The 23831-nt window shown below is 44.0% G+C and overlaps 1 protein-coding gene across 13 annotated transcripts in view; it reads left to right on the plus strand.

The window, feature by feature from the left end:
• RBFOX2 (RNA binding fox-1 homolog 2) overlaps positions 1-23831 on the plus strand; it is a 168370-nt gene that overhangs the window by 107665 nt on the left and 36874 nt on the right. For 11 of the 13 annotated variants that reach the window (XM_054168063.1, XM_054168061.1, XM_054168059.1 and 8 more), the window contains 2 exons: positions 6438-6662; positions 16250-16396. In XM_054168063.1, the coding sequence (XP_054024038.1) occupies positions 6438-6662; positions 16250-16396 (372 nt within the window). Of the gene's footprint in view, positions 1-5077; positions 5212-5557; positions 5648-6437; positions 6663-16249; positions 16397-23831 lie in introns of those variants that run through there. The other 2 variants (XM_054168071.1, XM_054168068.1) reach the window with 2 other exon arrangements.

The raw sequence follows: 23831 nt of genomic DNA on the forward strand, positions 1-23831 counted from the left end.
AAATCTAGCATCCTTTTCTGTTACCTCAATATGTCATAGGTCAAACAAAGATCAAGCTCCAGATGTGCAGATGGAAATACAAAACATTTGTTACCCGTGATTCTCTTTAAGGTGTTTTTGTTATCAACCACAGCAAGAAAGAGAGAGGTGATTTTGTCAGTCTGGGTTGCCAGACAGACATTCCAGTCTTGCTCTCTGGAGTAACAGAAATGCCTTTGTAGTGTGAACTGTGGGTGTCAGGTTAGGGGGTGTCAGGTTAGGGTCATGTACCCCTCTGAATCCAGGTACAAGATTGTACAAAGATGAAGAATACAAGATGGTTATATCCTCTGTTTATATCCTTCTCACTTCTGAACTTCCTTTATATAGGCATTCTATGCACTGTTCAGAAACTAATCCATTGCAGAAAGCATTACTACTGCATTTTGGGGTGAAGAACTTGTATGATTTTCCTGGGCATCTGTGGGGTACACATGACTGAGTCACTGTTTTGGCACGATTGGGGATTTGGATAGCTGTCACTTCACCACTCCGTGCATCACTGTGCCTTGTGTTTGGCAAAGTGACCTTCATGGTCTTCATGACCTTAAAGAGCAAAAGCACTATTTTTGAAATCAAGGCTTAGGTTCCATGTGCTGCAAGAGCTACTGCTGTAGGTTGGGGTTTATCTCTGATGTAATGCCCCAGCCTGTGATTTTCTGGAAAGGATAATGCTTGAGTGTCTGGTGGGTCTTGGAGCATCCTTTATGATGATTTGTATCCATTTCCATTTGTGAAGAACTTGCTTGGTGATAAGTTATCAGCAGGCAAATTGTGGAATTGCCTGGGGAGAGGGTTAGTGCATGCCAGAGACTGCAGCTCCCCAACAGCCTGAGCTCATCCACGTGCTGGTGCCCATGGCCCTTGCCTCCCCAACTTCTCCACCCCCTCTTCTTTTCGGCTCTTGTCTCCTCCAACTCTCTGCCAAGTTGTTTCAACACTCTTAACTGGGAACAAAACTAACCTGACAATAAAAAGCAAGGTGGTGTTGTGTGGTGGTGGGGTTTTTTTGTTTGGTTGGGTTTTTTTCATGGGGTATGTGCTGAAATGGCTCATTGGAGGGTGGATGAAGTGCTGTAGCTGGGAGGGAAGACAGGGCAGGAGTGCACAGGTGGAGATGTGACTGTGACATCTGTGGCCTGAGTCCCATCAAGGGGGGAGGCTGTGTTGGGAAGGGGCTGGGAAGGGGAGCCGGCTGCAGCAACCTTAATTTGTGTTTAGCTGTGAGAAGCAGGGTGAAAAACCCTCCAGCCGGTGTTCCTTATTATTGTTCTTTTGTTCCTGGACAGCAGTGGTGTGTGGTAGGCCCTTTCTCTCTTGTCTGTGTTACAGCCAGAGGGCAGTGCTTGGCCTCTTCTGCCAGAGCCATGTGTTGCTTTTACCTCCCTGGCAGGAGGCTGTGACTTTGCGGTCCTGCATCCCCCTCTTTGCTCACAAGGGTCCCTTTCATGGGGAGAGCTGAGAGCAGGCAGCAGCTCCAGGTGGAATGGTGGTGCCAGGCTCTTCAGATCCGAGCTACAAACAGTGTTGCTGTTTACGAAAGGGATTAGGCTAGCACAGAGAACAAACAGTCGTAGCCTGTGACACACTGGTCTTCACAAATGGGTTAATTGCCTCCATCAGCTGCAAGTTAGTTGCTTCAAGGTTTCATAAAACGGGTTCACTGAATTTATAGCTATTGGAAGCCCTATTTCACTAACAGGCTCTATAGTCACATCTGTCTCAGAGACTTGGGGATCACCAAAGTTGAAAAGTATGTTTGAGAGATTACTTGGTGCTTACATGCTGTAGCATTTCTCTGCACCTTTCTCTGATGCCTACGACTTGCAGTAGGGTTATGGACAAACCAGACCATTTACCTTGTGGCAGTTTGCACGGGAATGGCTCTACAGAAATTGTACTTGTTTAGCTTTACCAGGTTTATAATGTGTATTTGGTAAGATATACTTAAATATCTATGCATGCTATGGCATACCAATAAAGGAGAGATCTGGAGCTGCACTGCTTTAAGGCTCCTCTCACATCCCTGTAATTACATCAGTTTTTCTAATGAGCAAAACAAAACCAACCCATCACAAAGCAGACTGATCTTTGACAGTTTTATGGAAGTAGGAGGCCTTTGTGTGTGTTTCTGGTGTTTGCTCTTGGCGCTGCAGTGCCGTGATCTTGGATCACCACCTGCTGTCTGTTGAAAGAATTCATCCTATGTCACATTTGCTGAACCACATTGCTGCTTGTTGAGATGTGGTCCCCAGCTCCCACCCATCTACAAGGTAGGGTTTGCTGTTGTTACTTACTGTTTCTCTGCTTAGCTTGGAGCTACAAAGTTGCTTAATTAAGTTAAAGCTGTGTAAGCTCTTAGAAGTGTTTCTCCATTAGATTTTGTTTGTTTGTTTTTAGTTTTCCCCCCACTGTTTTATTTTGTAAGTAAGATTGGGGTGGGTTTGTACTGAGCTGTGTAGGCAAACCCCTGACTTGAGAAAGTGGGTCCTTGGGAAGATGTGACTGGACCCTTGCAGTGCTGGGAAAAGGGGCCTGGAAGGGGAGGCCAAACATATCTCATACCCTTCATGTTCCCTAGAGGCTTAGGTGCTGATGAATGAGATGTCAACATTTTACAAGAGGGGACCTGCTTTGAATTCCTGCCTGATGTGCATGAGTGATTTCTATGGTAGCAGTGCAGCTATAGATTAATGTACATTGTAGTGAGGTTCTTTCCTGTTTATTAAGGCACATGTGTTAATTATACCAAACTCCAGTTTCACTGAACAGCCTTTCCCAGTTCTAGCCTGTGATGGCAGTTAGTGTAGTCACTATATGGCAGTACAGACTCATGGAGGAATCAGTTAACCTGGAACTGCCAAAATTATTCCTGCAGCCAAATGTGTCTCAAGCTCTTCTCCTGGAGTCTGACAGCCACCCTGAATTGTGGCTGAGAGCAGTGTCTGTCTGTTCCTGAGCATTAGTTAAGATTTATTTCGTGCCATCACACAAGTTGAAGATGGCAATAGTTTTTATGGAGGGCTGCAGCCCTGCTTTTCCCAGTCCTGTGATGGTGTCCTTGCATGTGTCTGAGCATGGTGACTACTCTTGGATGCGTCCATCTCAGTCTGTTGTTGCATTTGAGTCAACTTTTAAGAGCTGTAACAGGCAGGACTGGCAGTGCAGTGAGGTACATTGTCCAGATGGGATAAACAAAATGCTTTCAGTTCCATCTCTCCTATGTATGTACCATTACCAGGAAGTCTGGGCCTTTCTCCATGTTCTTTGTACCTCCTGAGAGCAGGGAAGAGGAGCACCTCTTGACTGCAGGATTTTCCCTGGTACATTAGAAGTAAGGGAAGGAGTTCAGGTGCTGTGTTTGAAGATAAGTAGGATGTGCCCCCCCCACCGTGTTCTTGAAAATATGAAGTGTTGTGTAAATGTTGAAATTGGGTAGAGTAACAGAAGAGGTAGAATCTCCTCTGGGTTTGGAGGATATCAGTATGCTGTGAAACCTGCAGAGATCTCATCAGGAGTCCTTTTCTGTAGACACTAGCGGAAGCAGAAAAAAGTAATACCAAAGCATCAAAGGAAATTAAAATTACCTCCCCCCCCCAAAAAAAAAAAAGAAATCAGATGGGAAATGTGAACATAATCATATCAAGAGAAAAATAATTTGAGATCCAGATGCTCTGTGGAATGATGAAACCTGGACAAGCGTCATGGTGATAAATCTACAGATAACCTGAGACATGAAATCAAGGCTGCATTTCTATTAAAAGATGGGATTTTGCATGGTAGTGTGATTAGGGGGAAGGAAAAAAGTTACAATGGTATGGAAAAAAAAATTTGTTCTGCCCCAGAAATCCCTTATTTGAAAAATCTTGGGAAGGTCAGAGAGAGGTAATAAATTAAGTTACCGGCTGGTTTGCCTCGCAAGATGTGATTAAGCTCGGCGTAAATACGCATCGTCAAAGTGCCACAAGCAACAGAAAAGAGAGCGAGCGTTTTTCATCCTCCAGACGTTTGCTGGTGATTGAAGAAGGGATAGAAAATATTTCAAAGGTTGAAATGCATTTAAACTGAGAGGAACAGTGTTAACTGAGAAGGTAAAAATCTTGAAAATAAGATTACATAAGGTTTGTGGGCTGGCATTGCAAGCAGTGTAAGAGTGAGCTTAAACAAAGTCGTTTGGGGAGCAGCCCTGCGCTGTTGAGAGGATGGCAGAGGTATGTTTTGTTTGTGGCTAATTAGCATTCCCTTCCTCCTATTTGGGGTGCTGCTGGCTTGTAAATCTAGTTTGTTTTAAGAAAACTGGAGATACTTTCTGCTGCTGCATCTTTCCTGGGGTGACTGTACCAACTTTTAATTCTTTTTTTCCCCTTTTGTTGAAAATCAGTTCCATTTTTGGTTCCTGCTTTTAAACATAAGGGCAGACAACGTGGGCTGCATGGCAGCACACAGACGTTTTGATATAATTACAATATTGTAAGCAAGAGAGCTTGAAAGGGAGGCAGAATGCAAAGAGAATGGAAGACCATGACAGGATGGTCCAAATAGGTGAGCAGCAGGGTTTCTGGTACCTGGTTTGCAGTCATCGTTCAGCCTCTCCTTCCTCCTGTAAAACTTGCCCTGCAGAGCTTTGATAGCTTAGGTCAAGTTAGAAGCTCTCTGGAAGATGAGAATGGCAGAGGAGTGAGTAGAAGCAGAGGGCTGGTGGAACTGCTGTCCTTTTGTACAGGGGAACCTTGTCCTGCTTTTGGAGTGCGTACTCAGTGTGTGAAAAACCTCTGCAGAACTGCCAGCACGCAGCGCAGGTCTGCAGTGGCTTGGAACTGAGCACTGGCCATGGCTGGCATGCTTGCCTGAGTTTTCCTTTCTCAGATAAGACTGCAGAGTTTTGTGTTTCTGCAGGCAGAGAGGCTTTGCAGCAGCTGGACTTTAGTTAATGAAACTGCCCATTTGGTGCGGGCCAAGGCTGCAGCTCTGCTCCACTAAGTGGTATTGAATGCCCTTCTCTCTCCTCCCCAGCTGCAGGAGCCTGTGGCCACGTGGCCCCCAGGGGAGGCAGACCAGATAGACTAATGTCAGAGCAAATTTGGGATTCAGCCAGTGTCTGAATGACCCGCTGCTGGCTGGAGGTGCACTGCATTTATCATTGTTTCCTTCCCCCGGAAGGGAAAGCTGCAGGTAGGCTGATAAAGGCACTGACAGATTTGTCCGGCTGCACTGGAGGTCCATCAGCCCCTGCATGCTCCCTGCTGAAAGGCTGCTTGGTAATTCCCACTCTGCCTCTCCTGTCCACGGGATAAGGTCTGCTGCTTTTTTATGCCATTGATTTAAGCATGCTGGTATCAGAATAGACTCGAGCACCTCTGGGCTTTGTGGGGGAGGACCCAGGGCTGGAACGGCAGCCAAAATTTAAAATCAGGATTAGTCTGTTGACATGCACATAAATCAAACAGCTCTCCTATCATAAATCTTTCCTGTGGATTTTTTTTCTGCTGTGTCTGTGGAAGCAGTAAGGAGCGGTGCAGCAGCCTGGGTTTCCCAGGGTTGGGTTTCAATGTCAAGGCTATTCTCCTTCGCCCCAGGTGGCTGAATGCTGCTCCCAGCTCCCCACTTGGTGAGATCTCTGCAGGGCTGCATACTTCTGTGTTTGCTTTGGGTGGTTTTCAAGCATGGTGGGGGAGGGGTTTTGCTGTCTTTTGGGGATATCTTTTTGCATGGTTAGCTGGCTGTTTCTGAGTCATCTGGTTGGTGTCAACTGCATGTAAGGCAGTGCTAAAAGCTGCTAAAAAGGCCACTGTCCTCGTGTAGAGGTCTCTGTGGGATACTCTAAGATGAGGGAGGAGTGGGTAATTAATGCCTTGTGTGATGGCAGTGATGCTCAGAACCGGAGAGAGAGAGTGTACTGCAGGTTTGTGTTCTCAACTCTGGTCCACAATTCTTCAGAGTCTTCTTCAGAGTCAGTGCTAAGCAAATGGGATATTCTAATGACTGGTACCTGAACACTTGTGCTCTGTACTCAGTGCTGCTGGAGCAAAGGAAGGGGCTGCTGCACAGATGAGTTTTAAAATGAGTACTACCTTTCTCTTGCTGTAGCACAGCAGAGTCTGCTCTGAGCCACACGATAAGTATGCTTGCTTGTGAGCAGAGCCATTTTCCAGCTCCGTAATTTGTTCTTCATATGCCACCCAGTAAAGAAAAACTTGCACCAAAAAGATTTAAGACAACAGTGTGATGGCTCAGAGATGTGAGGCATGCTCATTTTCACAGAGAAGAAAATAGAAGAGTGCACTCTTATGGTGGCTGAGGGAGGGATATTGGCATAAAGGTGTGTATCATTTCTTCACCTGATGTTTTGATCTGTTTTCTATAATATAAAACTGTTTTCTCCTTTTCCCTTTCTTCAGGGTAACCAGGAGCCAGCAGCAACTCCTGATGCAATGGTGCAGCCATTCACCACAATCCCATTTCCGCCACCCCCACAGAACGGGATTCCCACAGAGTATGGGGTGCCACACACTCAGGACTATGCAGGCCAGACCAGCGAGCACAATCTGACGCTCTACGGCAGCACGCAGCCGCATGGAGAGCAGAGCACGAACACGGCCAGCACTCAGAACGGATCTCTTGCAGTAAGTGCAGAAGGATGCAGAGCAGAAGAGCAAGGTGGTGCTCTGGGGAGAAGCAGCTATTGATTAGATTGCTGGCTGCTTAAGCAAATCAGTGTCAGGCTTGAAAAGTTACGATCAAAACACTAGATGCTTTTCTTTTTCTTTTAAGCGTGCTCTCCTCTGAAGTGGGTGTCTGCAAAGAGCAGTGATACTTGACTTCATGGCTTTTTTTACCATGGTGGCGTTGTCTGTAGACAGTCCTTTACAAAAGTGTTAATTACCTTGTGTTAATTGATGGGCAATTCAAATGAATGCGATGGAGGCAAATTCTGGGAGGCTGATGGTACAGAGGATTAGGGGGGAACACTAGGTGTAGGGTGCATTTTAGGTGTAATCCCAATGTGGTTTTGTTTTCAGGAATCTAGCAAACTACAAAAACACTTTTTCTTTTTTCCTGACTACCTGAAGATGGTGAGGAGCTTCAGGGCTGAAGGTGGTAAAGGACCTCTCAGTTATGGGGCATCTATTTGACAATCAAAGATTTTTTTCACCTCCTTATGTATGTATGTTTTTCTTCTTCCCATGGCCTGGAACTGGCACTGGGCAACATGCTGGCAGATTATCCCAGGAAAAGCTTTATCCACCCCTTAAGCCACTTGTTAAGACTTAACTTCCTAATAAAGAGCCTTATGGTGAGAGCCTTCAGTGCTCAGGGGCGGATTTAATCTGTTAATGCTTTCAGTTTTACTTGTAGTTGGGTGTTTGGCTCATGGAGATTATTTTTCCCCTGCAAGTGCTGAGTAAATTCAGAGCCAACGATTGGAAGAACTGATAGTGCCAGTTTGTGTGCACGGTGCCTGGCATGTGCCTCTGCTCCTTCTGCAATGGGCAGTGGCTGCATGGTTGACACCACTGGTTATGACTGTGATTAAACACCTTAGAATTCATCCTGGGAATGGCACAACATCAACATCTTGAAGAAGAAAAAGAGGACAAACTGAAGTGCGTTGACAAAGGAAGAGGACCTTCATGTGCCTTACTCAGCAAATACAAATGTAGATGAGATCAGGCTGGAAATAAAACTTAGAGCTGCTGTGCTCTGCAGAAACGCAAGTCATCATTTTAGCACCAGATTGCCCAATGTCATTCCAACCCATAAGATCTGGGCTGCCAGTCTACAACAGACAGCTACCTTGAGCACTGCCAGTTGGATGGGAAAGCTGAAAGCAGTAAAAAAGAGAAAAAAGGGCAGCAGCACTGTGGCTTTCCCCATGTATTTTTTTGCTGTTCCCATCCTTGTCCAGAGCTTAAGAGCGTTTCTTTTTAATGGAAATGATGCGAGCCTTGACCTTGGATGTAAGCTCTTGCCAACCCTCCTGCTCCTCTTCCATATTAGGAGCCATCTCCATGGCACTGCAGGGCCAGGCTCTGTGTTTCATCAACTAATGCTGACTCCGAGGAGCCCACAGTGCATGGGAAGGCTGGGTAGCCTGTGAGGAGGTACTGGGAGCCCGTCTGTGGGGGAGGGAGCGTTGCTGGGAGCCTGCTGGGAGGCCGCATTGTTGCCAGGAGGCTGCAGGGGGAGCCTGACTGGCTGGGGTTACCCAAGAAACAGGCTGAATAACATGTAACATTTACACTGGCTGTTGGAAACAGGTAGGCAGGCTTGGTCTGACCATTTAAGGTGGTTAAAGATGCCTGAGCTGAGGATGCAGTGTCAGGCTCACAAATTGTAGGTAGCCAGCAGAGGGTAAGGGCATAGATGAGTCTGTGCTGCTGCTGCTATGGCTGGGAGTGATCAAACCCAGAGGATCCCAGATGGTGACACATGAAGAAATCCAGGGGGAGAGGGAATATGCCTCAGCCAAGCGCCTTTCACATGCCAGACTTTCACATGCACAAGGTCCGGGATCTTCTGAGTCCCTTTATCCTTATGTCTAGGATTCCTTCTGTATGAAGTTATTTTCATTCTTTGGGCTGTCTTGAGATGTAATTGCTTGTAACTTTTCTCTTTAGTACACTGATTAATGATGTAGGAGCTAAGGGATGGAAGAAAGCTCAGTAACTACTCAAGGTAAAGAGCATTATTAAAACAGAGCAGAACGGGCTGGTTAGTTCACCTTGAACATCTACAGCTAACATCAAGCATCTTGTCCATCACATAGGCTGGTTGTTACTCATTTGACATAGGTGTTCAGTCCATGTGGACTAGGCTGCTGTGGTTTACAGCATCTTTTCCTTTCACCGTTTTGTTGTCTTGCTCAAAGAACAGCGCTGACTTTAATAGAGCAGAAAGTCATCACAGGTGATCTGTGCTCCTTCTCTCCATTACTGCGATTGACAAGTGCAGCTGCTGCCATGTGTGAAGGTGATACCCCAAACTGAACAGCTGGTGCATTTTTCAGCTACTGCCTTGAAGCCTGTGCTCCCCTGGGATGATTTAGAAATTCCTTCAGCTAAACAGATAAGGTCTCTCCTTGCTTTTAAGAGCAGAGCTTGTGCTTGGTCCAACTGGCAGGACACAGTGAGGTAGTGAAAGGTATGCTCAGATGATGGGGCTTTCCCGCTCTTTAATACTGTTAGCTTTTAGGATAATTGCAAAAGTAACAGAGGCTATGGTCTCTCATGGAAAGGGGAGTTTCATCTCACTGGGAAGATGTTATGCAGCAGTGTGGTGGGGTCTATAGTGCAGTCCCTAATACACTGGGTGGGGAGGAGTGTCTTTTATAGAAACTGGGCATATTCTGGCAGGCAAGTCAGATTGAATAATCGATTTGAGATTAGTGGTGATGTCTGAGTTAATAGACAGTGGTTGGGAAGCCTGAGGTCAAACACTGGCAGTGAATTTAAGTAAAATAAACTTTGAGAGTCAAAGTCCATGCCTTTCTGCAGAGTCTAAAAGCTGTGAGCAGAGGGTAATGACTGGATGGTGTCATCAGCTAAGGATGAGCTTGGTTCTGGTGGTCTGAGTGTAGTGGAAAGCATTCAAAGCTCTCAGCTCAAAGCACGGAAGAGAAACTGGCACAATAGGTGGTGTAATACAAACGGCTTAGTATTTTGGAATCTTTATTTTAGGATCAAGCCTCATCTGTGGGGCTTTGTTTCTTGCCTGGCATGTGGGTCTCCTGGTCTTCATCTCTATGCATCTGTCCTTTCTCTTGATACTGTCCCAAAGCACAGCTGAAAGACCAGACTTAAAAATAGACAGAGGTACTGGACCATATTTGGCCTACTCGGTCTGCCCGTAGCTGCTTGTCTCTTAACCCATCGACCTTCTGCATTTCACTTCTCATGGTGCTGGGTCACCTGCTTCTTCCCCTTTCTTGTGTTACTGTGCATATCCCTAATGGAGACGCCCAGCACAGAGAGCTGCAAATGGAGATGCTAATTAGGCTGCAGTACCTCTGGCAGCTGAGCTGATCTAAAGATTCACTGCTGTCAGAAATGAGAGATCTGGCTCCAAGAGCAAACTCCCACTCCTATTTACTGGCTCTGGCATGCCTTACGTGAGCCACTTTAATTCACTGACCTGGCAGAAAGCTGTCAATTCTTTTGCTGGGTTAATGAATTAGAGCAGCTCTTGGAGGGATCCAGCAAATGCTGTTGTTGCAAGGTAAGCGTATGGAGTGGAGTGCATGGCCAGAAGCCGAGAGCAATTGTCATCTCTCTGCATCTCCTGGTACTCTACCCGCCGAGGGAAGATTAATCATCCACTGAACTAAAAAAGCTTGCTTGATAGTGAATGCAATGCACTTAATACTGTGAGCTGATTATTCAACTCGTTTCTCTTGTTAATGTCAGAGGGAAGAATTTGTGTGTCTGTATAAATTACGGAATGCAGCTGGAGGTATAGAAGGAGAGGAATAAGTTTATGTAAATTGCTTCGCCTGGGAATGGCAGGTGCTGTCGCTTTGGTGTTACGTTGTCATGAACCCAGAGAAAGCATTATTTAATTAGAGTGTCTCTCAGCTACTTAATGTGCCACACTGAAATGTATTCAACTCCTCTTCCATACCATAAAGGACTAGTGACTTTCTGACTTCCTAAGAGAGACACATCTGGGGTGGTGAGACCTCTATATATTGTGATCAGAAGCAAGACGAGGAAGCTGCTCGGTCATCTGGCTGTGCCCCATACATCTAGCAAGGGTTTGGAAAGAAGGGAGTCAATGGCACCAAGGGTTCATCAGCTGACTTTTGTAACACATGGATGATACTACAATGATGACTTTCCCTTGGGTAGGTGCTTCTTGCCTACTTTGAGATTGCAGAATTTTCCGCTGTAATTACTTTTCATCACTCCAGTAATTAAAGCAATTGCTCATGTGAGGTATTTCAGGTGAAGAATATGTTTAGTGAATATCCTCACTTACCTTTTGATACTGCTGAGCAGGTAGGCATGAGGAAGAATTAACTTCAAATAAGTAGCTAGCTGCTGGTTATTTGGCCACCTCATCCTGGAAATTGCTGTCTTGAGATAGCGAACTCTGACATTCATCATCAGGAATTTGCTTTGAGTATGAGGCAGGTTATTGTCAGCGGTTGTGGGCTTGTGTCTGGTGAGGCAGATTTAAAAATTATTTCAAAAGAGAAATAGGAAATTAATCAGCAAATACTATACTGTTAGAGCATACAGCTGTGGTACTTCTGCATATCTCAAAGGTTGTAGCAGATACAGAAGTAGTAAGGGGAAAGATAATAGTGATGATGAAAGGGATGTAGCAGGTTCTTTATGAAAAGAAATGAAACATTCGCTTCTGAAAAGAGCTGACAGGAATGAGGCATGTGACAAGTACATAGAATATTCAGTGGTATTGGAAATAAACCAGCAAAATTTCCCATTTGCACTTACAAAGATGCACACAGGAAACAGTCAGGTGCCAAGTATATAAAAAACTCCCCAAGCCTATGTATTTGTTTCTTTTAGGTTTTTTTCCCCCCATATAATTAAGAATTTTGCAAGTATTCTTTTGTCCATAGGACAGTTGGGAAGTTGAGACATCACGTGGCTCAGTTTGCTGTGGAAAAATCACTAAACCTTTGCCCTGTTCTTCCAGAGATGGCACAACTTTGGCATATCTGAAAAATCAATTACCTGGATATAGCTCTAAAATTATATTTACTGCTCTTGAAAGGTGATTATTAGCCCTGTGATGATCTGTCTGCTAAACAAGTGTCATTTAAGCAGCAGAAGTTCCCATGCCCTGTGCTCTTGAGTGTAGGAGTTCAATCCTAGTAAGGTAGATTGTGGCAGGGCAGGAGAAGGATTTTGTCACTCATTGTTCTACCAAACCCGCTCAGTAGGTAGCTGTGCATTGGTGGGTGACTGGTTGCTTTGATGTGAGTTCTTCACTAGAAGTTGCAGAGATCTTCCCACGTCATCTGCACTCTCCTTTGCAGTGAGAAGATTGCCTTCTGCCCGTCATGGCTTTCAGTTGTTGTCTCTACGCAGTTCCTCAAGCCCTTGATGCAAACAAGGTCTAGAAGCAATGGAGTCAGCAGAGTCTGTCTCCCAGATTTTGTAAGCCACCCAAGTCCCCTTTTAAATATAGTTATTAGTTACAGTTTGTGTTTTGTAAATATTTTCTTTGCAGTGATTTATGGCTCTTAACCTCCTCATTATGCTTCACAGCATTTTGGACCGCCTGCTTCCTGGGAGAGAGGAGGGGGGAGGGTTGGTTTTTGTTTTTCTGTAATTTGGACCTGAAGCGGTTCCAGTTCTGAAAGCAAGTGGGAGATGAAAACAGAATGTGCTGGGTATTAATAGCCTCTGTGCTGGACAGTTGTGTTGGTGTTTGTCTGGTCCATTGGAGAGGTGGTTCTCTCTCTGGCCAGGCAGATGGATGTCTGCTCAGACCTCCTCTGCAATTGCTTGTTCATCAGCTGATTTTGGACAGAAGAGTCTAGGCAAGAGGTGGGAAAATGGTTGTGGGACTGCCCTTAACCATTTCAGAACATTGTCAGTGCCAGATACCCTGCTCCCCTTTTACATTCATACATGAGCATCTATACATTCAGACTTCTCTTTGCAGTTTCCTCCTCTTGCTTGGAGTTTCCTTGCTGCTGGTGGGTGTAAGAGAGGAGCTGGCATGGGCAGCGAGTAGTTAAAAGTGAAGCACATATTGCACATGTCCTGAGCTCTGATACGTTTCTTGGTGACCTTGAGCAGAGCTTAAAGCTTGCCTGTGCAGGCTTGAATGACATTATCACCTACATAAGTGTATGCTATGCAGACTTTGCTGAGGAGGTGAGGTGGATCCAATACTCCATCTAAATGCAGGATCTTTGCTGCAGCATGTGTCTGTGTTGCCTGATGACAGACACTGAGACCTAGGGAACGTATATTTAGCTCCTTTTTGAGCCTAATTGCTGTCTGTGGTGAAGAGAGAGGGCCGTTCTTCTCTGTGAAGTGTTGATGTGAGGCCAGAAGGAAGGAGCTGAAACTTGGTGCGGGGAAGGAGTCAGGGTGGGCAGTGCATGCTTGGTGAAATGCAGGCTTTTATCTTCTGGCTTCACCAGGGTAGTGCTGTTGCCAGTCTCCATTATGTACTGCCTGAGAACAAGCTTCAGGCTCTTCCTTTCATCTCCTTCCTGATGAATTAAGATGAAGAATATAGCAAAAAAAGAAAGAAAGAAAAGAAAAAGACAAGTTCTGAGGAGGCTATTTCTTTCATTTATGTGCAGCTGACTGTGTGGTAGTAGACAAATGTGGCTGAATGTTCAAATCTTGCCTTCGGGCCCTGGGTGCTAGAGAGGCGGGAGCTACAGCATCCAGAAAGAGAAGGTATTTAATGTTAAACTACTGCTGAAAAATCAGGATATGTGAAAACCTAAGAAGCGTTTGGAGACTCTTAGTGTAGTCAAAAGGTAACAGTGGACCGAAATCCTCTGTGCCTTCTATTGCTCTTCCTCTTTGAAGCCTTTGTCGTGCTGTACACTTCACTCTTGCTGCAGAATGACTCCTGTGAGGTGGCGGCACTTTGCTATGTGCAGGAGCATCTGTTGGTGTTTTTGAGCAGACCACTATACATGATACATTGCACCCTTGGTAAGAAAAGGGTTCTGCCCTCTGCCCCTGAACAAATGGATGGGAGAGGAGTGCAAACAACCTCCCAGCTTCCTCCCCCATGGAAGCAGCAGATGCAGTCCTGTGCAACCTACATTTGAATTCAAAGACACAATGTTTTCATCGTTACTGTTGGGAATCTGTCGTTCCTCATTCACACTGCAGAAGATGCACCTGTGTGCACGTTGGAGGGTGCACCTGTGTGCATGGGTGTTTGCTGACTTACCAGTTCCTCACAAAGCTGCAGAAAACATGGGATTTGGCAAATGGCAGCAGCAGGGCTTGAAAATGGATTGTAAAAAAATCTCTCTTAGCAGAAGTGTTGACAATTTTGGGGAGTTATTTTGAAGCACTCGCTTCAGGTGTTGCATACGGTGGTGATGGCTGGACTACCCTTGTGCTTTCTTCTTTTTGGACAGATTTGCCCTGGGGAGCAAAGGACTCTGATGGAGTCATAAAAATAAAACCACCAAATAGCATAGTGTGATTTAATCATAAGCCAGCTGCATCAACTTTTCCCTTAGGGTGCACTCTCCGTATGTTTGGAGATGGATATTTTTTGTAGGGGTGAGGACAGAGAACTTGGTGATGGGGAGGGATGGAAGTCTTAGAGGTTGCTCTTGAAAATTTGGTGTTTGGAGAATCGGTGAGTCTTAGCCAAATAAAAATACTTCATCCTGCTAGGCTTCTCCCAGGACTTGCATGGCTCTGGGGAGTAGAGATCCTTGCAGGGCAGTATCTCCATTCTTCTTATCACAGGTTTATTTGTATGAACCAGATCAAATGGGTTTTGTGCTCCCTGCACAGCCTTACTAAAATAAGATGGAAAAGCTGCCACTTCTTTGCTCAGCATGAAAAGACCCCAGTGCTTACTGTTTACTTGCTCTTGTTAGTGCTTTATAACTGATACATGTTCAAGGTCATGTCTGAAAGAGACGTTTCTGGTCAGAAGAATCTCTCTTAATGGCACTTGTTCAGTTCATCTGTAAAGAGATATTTCTTTCCAAATATTCATGAGGTGTTCTATATTGAATGATGTGCAGAGCAATCTGGCAAGTCCAGAAAGAGATTGATGAGTCAGTGTGGGCAACTCCTCTGAGATTTCTTTCCTCTTTGGTACACATTGTGTATTTAAAACAGGAAAAAAGGAAAAGGCCCCTGAACAATTAAACCCAGCCCTACTCTGAAATCTTTAGCTTTAAGACCTGTGTGTGTTCTTGAAGGTGCCTAAAAAGAGGCTGGCTGTAGCAATTATGTGGTCCTTGCTTTCTCATACAGCTTATTTTCACTTGATGGGTTAATGAAGAAGTCAGATTGGCACCTAAAGAAATGAAATGACACTTAAAAATGCATCACACAGGTGGCCAACACATGTCTCCTAGGGAGGCTGAGACAAGCAGCAGGAGAGTGCTTTTTGATGAATACTTTGGTCTGTCAGTGCTTGCCTTGCAAAGGAACAGAGCAATAAATCTGATCAAATTGTAGTCTGCTTTACTCTGTAGATTGGAGGTTTTTGAGGTCACTTTTCCAACTAAAGTGCAAAAAGTGCCATTTTCTCATCGAGCCATTTTGCAAGGGGGCCTCCTCACTATACTTAGTCCTGTGCTCAAATTTTACCACTTTTTGGTCCAAGCCCAACACAGGTGGTGAAAGGGTCTTCCTTTTATCTCCTGTGCCCATCATACCTGTTGGGATAATAGGTCTCTCCTCTGCTGCACTGGTGTCCCTATTCCTCTGCCTTCTCACTGCACTTTCTCTGTGCACAAACAGCCCTTGCCTGCCCTTTGACCTGGTTTAGCTCTACCAGGCAGCGGTTGGGAATACTGAGAAGCAGCATTCCCTTCTTTTAGCTGTGGAACTGATAGCAGAAAGTAGCACTTGGAGTTTTAATAAATCCTGCAGTAGTAATGAATGTTTCCTGTCCCTGGGCTGACTTCTAAGTGTATGAAAAAAGTTAATCAGAGACATCCATAAGCTGTTTGTGTATGGATTTTACCATTTAATTACGGATCTTCTTTTGGGGTAATGTTTCTCTGAAGGGAGCTTGACAGAGCAGATGCCGTTTTGCCTGGGGATGCATTTCTGGTATTGGCCCAGTGAAGAGCTGCCACTTCAGCTGTGGGATTTTGATGATTGCATGAACATCCTGCCACATGAGATTAGAGTGGCGGCACTACCTCCCAGCTTCAGGATGTGAAAGATCCGCCTCTTCATTAGGGCTTTCATATGGTGGCAGCTGAAGGGAAGAAGAACAGGGGAAAAGAGAAGCAATTTAAGAAAACCAAAGGCAAATCTGCTAAACTAGAAGATGATCTGAGGGGAGGGAAGATAAGATCTCGTTACTTCTTTCCTCATGGAAAGGGAGGGGAAGAACAGCAGATCAATCGTTCAGCCTTACTGGCTTTGTCGAAGTAATGGTTGAGTGCCGAGGTACTTGCAGTTACCAAGCGTAGTACTAATACCTAAAAATAGATAGAGACAGAGTGTGAAAGTAATTTGTGTTTTTTCAGTTCATACATGTGGTTTTGTCTTTCTGATTTCAGCAGACAGAAGGAGGTGCACAGACAGATGGACAGCAATCACAGACACAGAGCAGTGAGAGTACCGAGAGCAAATCTACTCCAAAACGACTCCATGTGTCTAACATTCCCTTCCGCTTTCGAGATCCTGACCTCCGGCAGATGTTTGGGGTAAGTTACCAGCACCTCTTAAAGAGTGGCAAATTCTCCTTCTGTGCAGGTGGAACACGTGGTTCTAGGGTATTTGTGTGGAGGAGAAAAATCCTTTTCCCTCAATCAGTACAGTGTAAAATGTTTGCAGGACTAGGACCATTGATAATGTTTACCTCAGCTGGTAATTACACAGGAAAACTATAACTGCATTGTTCGTGTCCAGATGATGTGTAACCGAACATTGGGCTTGGGAAAAAACCATCCCAAAACTTCTCCTTTTCTCTCAGTGAAGACTAGCATTAAACATTGACTTAATATATCCCTTGCAAAGCACTGTTTTGAAGTTGCTTAGAAACTTGCTGAAATATTTATGTCTTTCTTCATGACCTGCTTCTGTGATGAAAAATTGCTGCAAGGAATTGACCAACTAGCTATTGCATGTGGAAAAGCTAGTGCAAGTCAGATGGTATTTTATGTTGTGTATGATACACATTCTATTTCTTTTGGCCAAATAGTTTGTCTTGCCTTATCTTTGTATGCTAGTCATCATTCTCAGTTTAGAAGCTCATTGAGGAAAAGTTTGTTCACATGAGTATAGGTGGACACAGAGATGCTGGACACAGAGATAAATGAGTTAGATGCTTCATGACCTAACCTGCAGGTGAGGCTGGCTACGTATCGTTGTCATGAGGAATCCTTGACTTGTTGATATGATGGTAACATCCTTGATAGATGGCATGTTTTAAAGTCTGGAGAAGTAGTTCTTATTATATGAACTTAAGGAATTTAAAATGTTGCTGCATGTTTAAGACTCAAGTCAGAAAGGATCAAAGCAATAATTCCTTTTACCATCTTAGGCCTTGAGTGTATACCTTGGTTCTAACTGCATAGCCATAGAATTGTTTTGGTTGGAAAAGACTTCTGAGATCACCAAGTCCAACCATCAACTTGACACCACCATGGCCATTCAACCATGTGCCAAAGTGCCATAAACACGTGTTTTGTGAACACCTCCAGGGATGGTGACTCCACCACCTTCCTGGGCAACCTATTCCAAGGCCTGACCACTCCTTCCATAAAGATTTTTTTCCTTATATCCAATCTAGACCTTCCCTGCCACAATTTCAGGCCATTTCCTCTTGTCCTATCACCTGATACTAGGGAAGAGACTCTAGCCATCTGCTCTTCCAAAATATTTCCGTGTTTCAGTTGTTGCATCTCTTGAGCTTTTGTGTTGTTTAGCTTCATTTTTGCTGCTGCAGGGATGCTGCTAGGCTGTTCCATCCTGTTTGGATAAACTAATTGCTGAAATCCCAGACAGTTCTTGGGCCACCTGCTACAATACGTGCTGTATTTAGCACGTCCTGTGCTACTGCTGCTTCCCTCTCTTGGGAGCTACGTGAACTTGCATAAACCATTCCACTTGTTGCTGCCCATTCCCTTGGGACCAGTGCTTGGCTTGACAACTGGCCCCTTTCACACTCATTCATCTTGGTGCTGTTCCTCCCCCTTGTGTGTGGGACACGATGAGATGGAAATGTTAGGAACACCCCTGTCCTGACGGCTCTTACCTTTCCTTTGAAGTTTGGGAGACCAAGACAATTTGAATGAACTGCTGTCCTGAACAGTAACTTGCAGGAAATGCAGCCTAGCCACTTGCATTAAGGTTTTTAATCTTTATTTTTGGCCCATGTGGTGCCACTTACTGTACATAGAAAGAGTGAGGAAGTATGCTGCATGAGTCGATTTCTGGTGTTCCTCAAATTATTTGTTGTTTCTTCGGTTTTACTCTAAGCATCATCTCAAGTGCCAGAACAGTGATGTAATTTTAACTGGTGTAAATGGTATATTCCCTATAGAACCTTTTGCTAGTTCCCCTCACCCTGTGTTTGCTGAGAGGTGTGCCTACCAGAACAGCATTTCATCTATTGTGGCACAAACCCCGCCATGTACCATTTTTCTGTAACAGAAAACTTTACTACTTTGCCATGGAAATAATCAATGGTTATTCCACATCTCTCTTTTTCTCTTCATGCTGCTTCTGTCAGCATGCTCAGAGCCTCAAGCAGGAGAGCATTTCTCTCTGAATGCTGCTTGCTCCTATTTCTTTTTCAGGATCAGGATGCTTTCCCTTGGGTGACTTAGTGAAACCAACCCTTTCTCCTACAGGGGACTCGTGGTTGTCTGAGTCTTCAGCTGAGGCTAGCCTGTAACCCCCATCTTCTCCCTCTCCCTTCTGTGTGTCAGGTCACATTTCCTCAACGTCATATCTGAGAGACTCAAAATCCTTGCCTGGAGTGATTTTCCCAAGCTACTGTACAAAGAAAGGAATTGGGTAGACAGCAAAGCCATAGAGGAAAAAATAAATGTGATGGAAAGGAGGTAGTAAAGAAGTCCCCTGAGGATGAAACAGCATGCAAGAGGTCAGCCCAATCCTGGGGCACAAAGCATTAGCTAATGCTTTTGTCCAGACTCCAGTAGAGATGGACTTCAGACATGTTGCCCTGTGTGTGATTAAATGGATGTTACATAACACTTTCCAAACCCTCACCATTTGTGAGGGCTGCAGACATAAGGATTTCCTGATGAATTCAAGTTACTCGGGTTTCAAATCATCTCTCACCTATTGCATGTTTCTAACAGGTCCCTGAGATATCCAGGGAATGGAACAAACACTTCCTTATGTATATGCTTCTTATAGGGAGGCAAATAAAATAGGCTGCTTAAAGCAGGTAATATTTACCTGACATTTCATGATGCCAATAAAAAGACTTCCAGAAAGCTTCTAGGAGGTATAGGTCATTTTTTAATGCACACAGTTCTGCACCCACTGTGGAATAAATCAATAGTTGACCTTGTTCTAGCAGATAAAGAAGAGTTAATAGCTGACCTGAAATCCCGTGGTTGCCTAGGTACCAGTGATTGTTATTTGTCTGTATTTGCGTTGTGCAAACAGAATATGGCATCAGGCAGTAATGTAAGGAGCTTTAGAAGTCTCTGCTGCTTTGAGTTTAAACAATTGGCAGGATAACTACCCAGGGAGGTACCTTTAAAAGGGAAGTGTTAATGGAAGCTATAAAGTATTCAACAAAATCATACTGGTAGCCAAAAAGGCATGATTCCAGAGTCACTGAAACCCTGTTAATAAAACACCAAGCATTCTGCACATTAGGCAGGGAGGAAGTATATGGCAGTGAATGTAATTGCAAACTTAAACAAGCAGGTGAGAAAGGAAATGTGCTAATCATGGAGGTATCGGTGATTTGCATTCAGAGGAGAAGGCATCCATTTTTTGCATGCAAAAAGGAAAGATCTTGGTGTAGGCACAATATAAAATTAGGAAATAGTGATGTCTTCTGGGGAAAGGAAAACCAAACCACCACAAAACACACAAATTACAAACAAAAACCAAACAGAAAAAAACAGTAGAAGACCCAAACTTGCTATATTTATGGTTTAAAAGGCGTTATTTGTACTATAGACTATTTGTATGTAACTGATAACAAAGGAGGATGAAATGGTGCTCACAACTATTTAAAACCCAACAGATGTAGGTAAGGTGTGTCCAAAGACAACAGCCAAAGCAGGAAGCTCTTCATTAATGCTAAATTTTAGCCACTTCTTGTACATTATGAGAGTTGCAAAAGGCTGGAATGCTGTGCACTGGGATACACTATTGAAAAAATTGAAAGGGCTGGCCCACAGAGCTGCAAACTATGCATCCATATGTTGATCCAAGAGAAAAATAATTGTGGAAAGTTTGAAAAGATGTGAAGAAATGGTTTAGTGTCTCTTCAGCATGACTTCTCATAAGGTTATATGCATCTCTGCAGATGCAAATATTGTCTTGCCTGGTTTTATGATGTTACAGTATCACTAAGGTTGGAAGAGACCTCAAAGATCATAGAGTCCAACCTGTCACCACAGACCTCATGACTAGACCATGGCACCAAGTGCCACGTCCAGTCCCCTCTTGAACACCTCCAGGGATGTCGACTCCACCACCTCCCTGGGCAGCACATTCCAATGACGAACGACTCGCTCAGTGAAGAACTTTCTCCTCCCCTCAAACCTAAACCTCGCCTGGCACAGCTTGAGACCGTTGTATGAAGCAACACTGATACAGCTGAGGAGTGCTTAACTAGTTGAATTTATCCAAGTGACCAATGTTGATTTTTAAGAAAAAGAAATACTTACCTCAGATCAACACAAGACATGCCAAGAATTTCAAATCTCTTCAGTGATAGATAATAAAAAGGTGCTGGGGAGACAGTGGTGATCAAGACTGTTTCTAGTGTAAGTTTGCACAGGGATCTGTTTCCTGATCAATATCTGTATCAACCCATGGAGACGGTACTATGAAAATCTTGGCAGTAAAGCCTTGAGTTTAAAAAGCTATTTGTGGAGGAGGAAGGAGAAAGATAAGGTTACTGTCAGAGAATTACTTGAAATGCCTGGTTAACTGACAATAAATCAAACAAAATGTATTTGATGCACCTCGGTGCAGAGTACTGAGTATGTATGTAGGAGGCTGTGCTTGTGGGATGGAAAGCTGTCTCTGGAAAACACTGCTTTGGGAGAGTACTAGTGACTGTTGAAGACAGTTATGCTCAGAGGTAGAAAGAGCGATGTAATCTTGCTCGTGTTCAAAGCTGAAAGGACTGCACAATTTTGTTCAGTTCTGAGATCAGTTGTGGACGAAAAGTGTAATCTAGGGCTTGGAAGCTGAGTGGCTTTTTGTGTAAGGTGTTGGGTACATGATTTACTTGGCTTATTAAAGAGAGGTTGGGAGATGACAAGTCTGTTCTGTACAGGTGCTTATGCATGGATGATACCTACTAATAGGGGGTTTAGGTCTTGTTTACAGTCATAATAAGATTTTTCCAGTTGGAAGCTGAGATTTAACACAATTAACCTTGAAATAAGGTAATCATTCTTAGTAATTTAGGCTAATTTAAGCGGGGAGTGAAAGAGTTGCAATCAGTGTTAAAAATAAGTTAACAACTCTTTTCAAAACCTTGTTATCTTGAGGGACATTCTTGGACTAGTGTGTAAGGGCTCTGACATGATGGCGGTAGTTTTCTTCTTAACTGCTGCTAGGCTGTCCCCTTCCTTATTGCATTATATATGCAGAAGAAAAACTCTTGTTTCTCTCAACACATTTTCAGGCCTTTCAACTTTGCTGTGGGGACAGTGTCTGTGCTTGTACCTCATGGCTAGTAGCCTCAGACCTTCCCTCTTAGGCTTCAACAAGCAGTTTTCCTTCCAGTGTAAAATTGGCTGGGATACCCTGGTCAGTTCTGGACTTCAGAGTCTTCTGAGGTAGGTGGAGGCTGGGTTGGACTTCCTATGAGAGGAAAATCTGTTCTCAAGTCAAATCATTAATTGCCTCCACAAGAGCAAGCAAAGTGGATCATTGTGGTAGTTCATATGGGTATCTGAATATAATCCTCCTTAGCTGTCGTGAAAGCAACAGTATGAAGAGTCAGAACTGACACTTCTCAATTTACTGTGGTGAAATACTCTCTGCTCAAGAATCTTCAACTATTTTTTAAAAAGGAGATAGTGTAAAATAAGGATTATGCTGATGGCAATTGTAGATGAAGGTGGGATAGCACAGTGTCAGGTGTGAAGTCTTTCAGACTCTGACTTCAGATGGAAACACTTTTTTACAACATGCTCAGACCACAGTTACTGCTTGCAGACCGTTAGCTGCTTCTGATGGGGAACATCATCAACCTACTTGATGTAAAGCATTGTTGTTTGTGATCAGCTATGACAGTAATAACACATAGCTCTTTTATATACAGATGATCATTGGGTCACATTTAATAGCTTTTTCAAATAATGAAGTTATTAGTAACTTCATTTATTAAAGGTGATAGAGTGGTAGCTGCTTTTGGTTTTGAACATTAGGTTTTAAGGGAAATAATGTTGTTATCCTTTTCCTTCTTTAAAGCATAATTCATGCCTTTACTGCAAGGTTCTTGTGGTGTATGTTTGTGGTAGACCACTGCTTTGTATGACCCAAGCAACACAGATATTTTAATAGATATTTTTAGAAGCTCTTGTAGCCTTCAGATCTCAGCCTCTGGGGAAATATTTTGGCACTTTGCACTTCCTAAAATATCTCAGTGGATGTGATTTCTTATCCAACTTCATTCTGCTGTCAAGAGTGCAAAACACCTCAGTGAGCCTACAGTTTGAGGCTGAAGCAGTAACAAGAATACAGCAGCATCTTGCCAAGTATTTGGTAGAATTTTAAGTCTGTATTTACCAGTATATAAATTTAAATACACAAGTAATTTGTGATACCCAAATCTTAGCAGAAAAACTGCTTGTTAGGCATTAAGGTAAGTAGGTAAATAGTATGATGGACCAAGAAGCTCTGAACTGCAGGTGTTGATGCCATGAGGTACACCAAATAGGAAAGTTGCTAAAAGCCACTCTACTTTGAGTGGATTGGACATCTGAAGGAGTAAATCTTGTCTTCTGGATATCCAGATGCAGGCTTTTTTCACCTCTGTAATACTGGCCACTGATCACATGTGACAGGTCCTATGTGCCAGTATTGGAAAACAAACGTTGTGGCACGAGGTTGCCCCTTTGTGATGATTCTTATTGCCAAGCTCTTCCTGTGATAGGAGAGACCTCCAGCCTTGTCAGAGGGCAGGACTTTGTTTCTGCTGATGTTGGCTGGAGTCAGAAGAGGCACTGCTATTTATCCTGATGTGTTTTCAGCAGTGTGATTTCTGGGGTTACCTTTTGACTTGTGCACACAGTGTTTGTTTGAGCATCCTGTGCAGCTGTACTGGGTACCACGGTACTTCTGCACAGGGGTATTTCTGCTGCTGCAGCAGTCAGCATCTATTCTACTATCTGTCTTGCTCTGCAAAGCCTGTGTGCTGCTGTCACATGACACAGAAACTTCTGTGGTGACTGCCTGATGGAAGGCAGCCGTGGCTGGATAACACTTCTGTGTAAGATTTGTTTAGGTTTTCATATGAGTTACTGGAAGAATCTGCAGTGAGAGTGGTCTGAACATCATTTAGGGAACAGTGCTGCAGCTGGATTTTGGCAGGGGGGTTGGATTCAATGATCTCTGGCGGTCCCTTCCAGCCTTTAACATTCTGTGATTTACTTGCATAGAATGCATGGATAAAATTACAGGGTGTTGTCTCTTATAGTCCAGTTTTATACAGATTTGGTTTACATGTGTGAGGAGTCATCTCAAACTGAGCTTTGAATGCATGCTGCTTCTGTGAGTGTGTGTCCAAGTACCTTTTCTGTGGCAGCAGTACCAGATTATAGTGCGGTCATACCTGGGCATGGTTCAAGACATGAACGTGCTGGCCTGGTGTGAGGATCTCTGGAACAGTACCCTGTGGTACTGCTCACCCCACCTCACTGTTCTGTCTGAGAATCTTGTATTTGTGAGTCAGAGGATAACAAA

This window comes from Dryobates pubescens, chromosome 15, assembly GCF_014839835.1.
Source record: "Dryobates pubescens isolate bDryPub1 chromosome 15, bDryPub1.pri, whole genome shotgun sequence".
Taxonomy (NCBI): Eukaryota; Metazoa; Chordata; class Aves; order Piciformes; family Picidae; genus Dryobates; species Dryobates pubescens.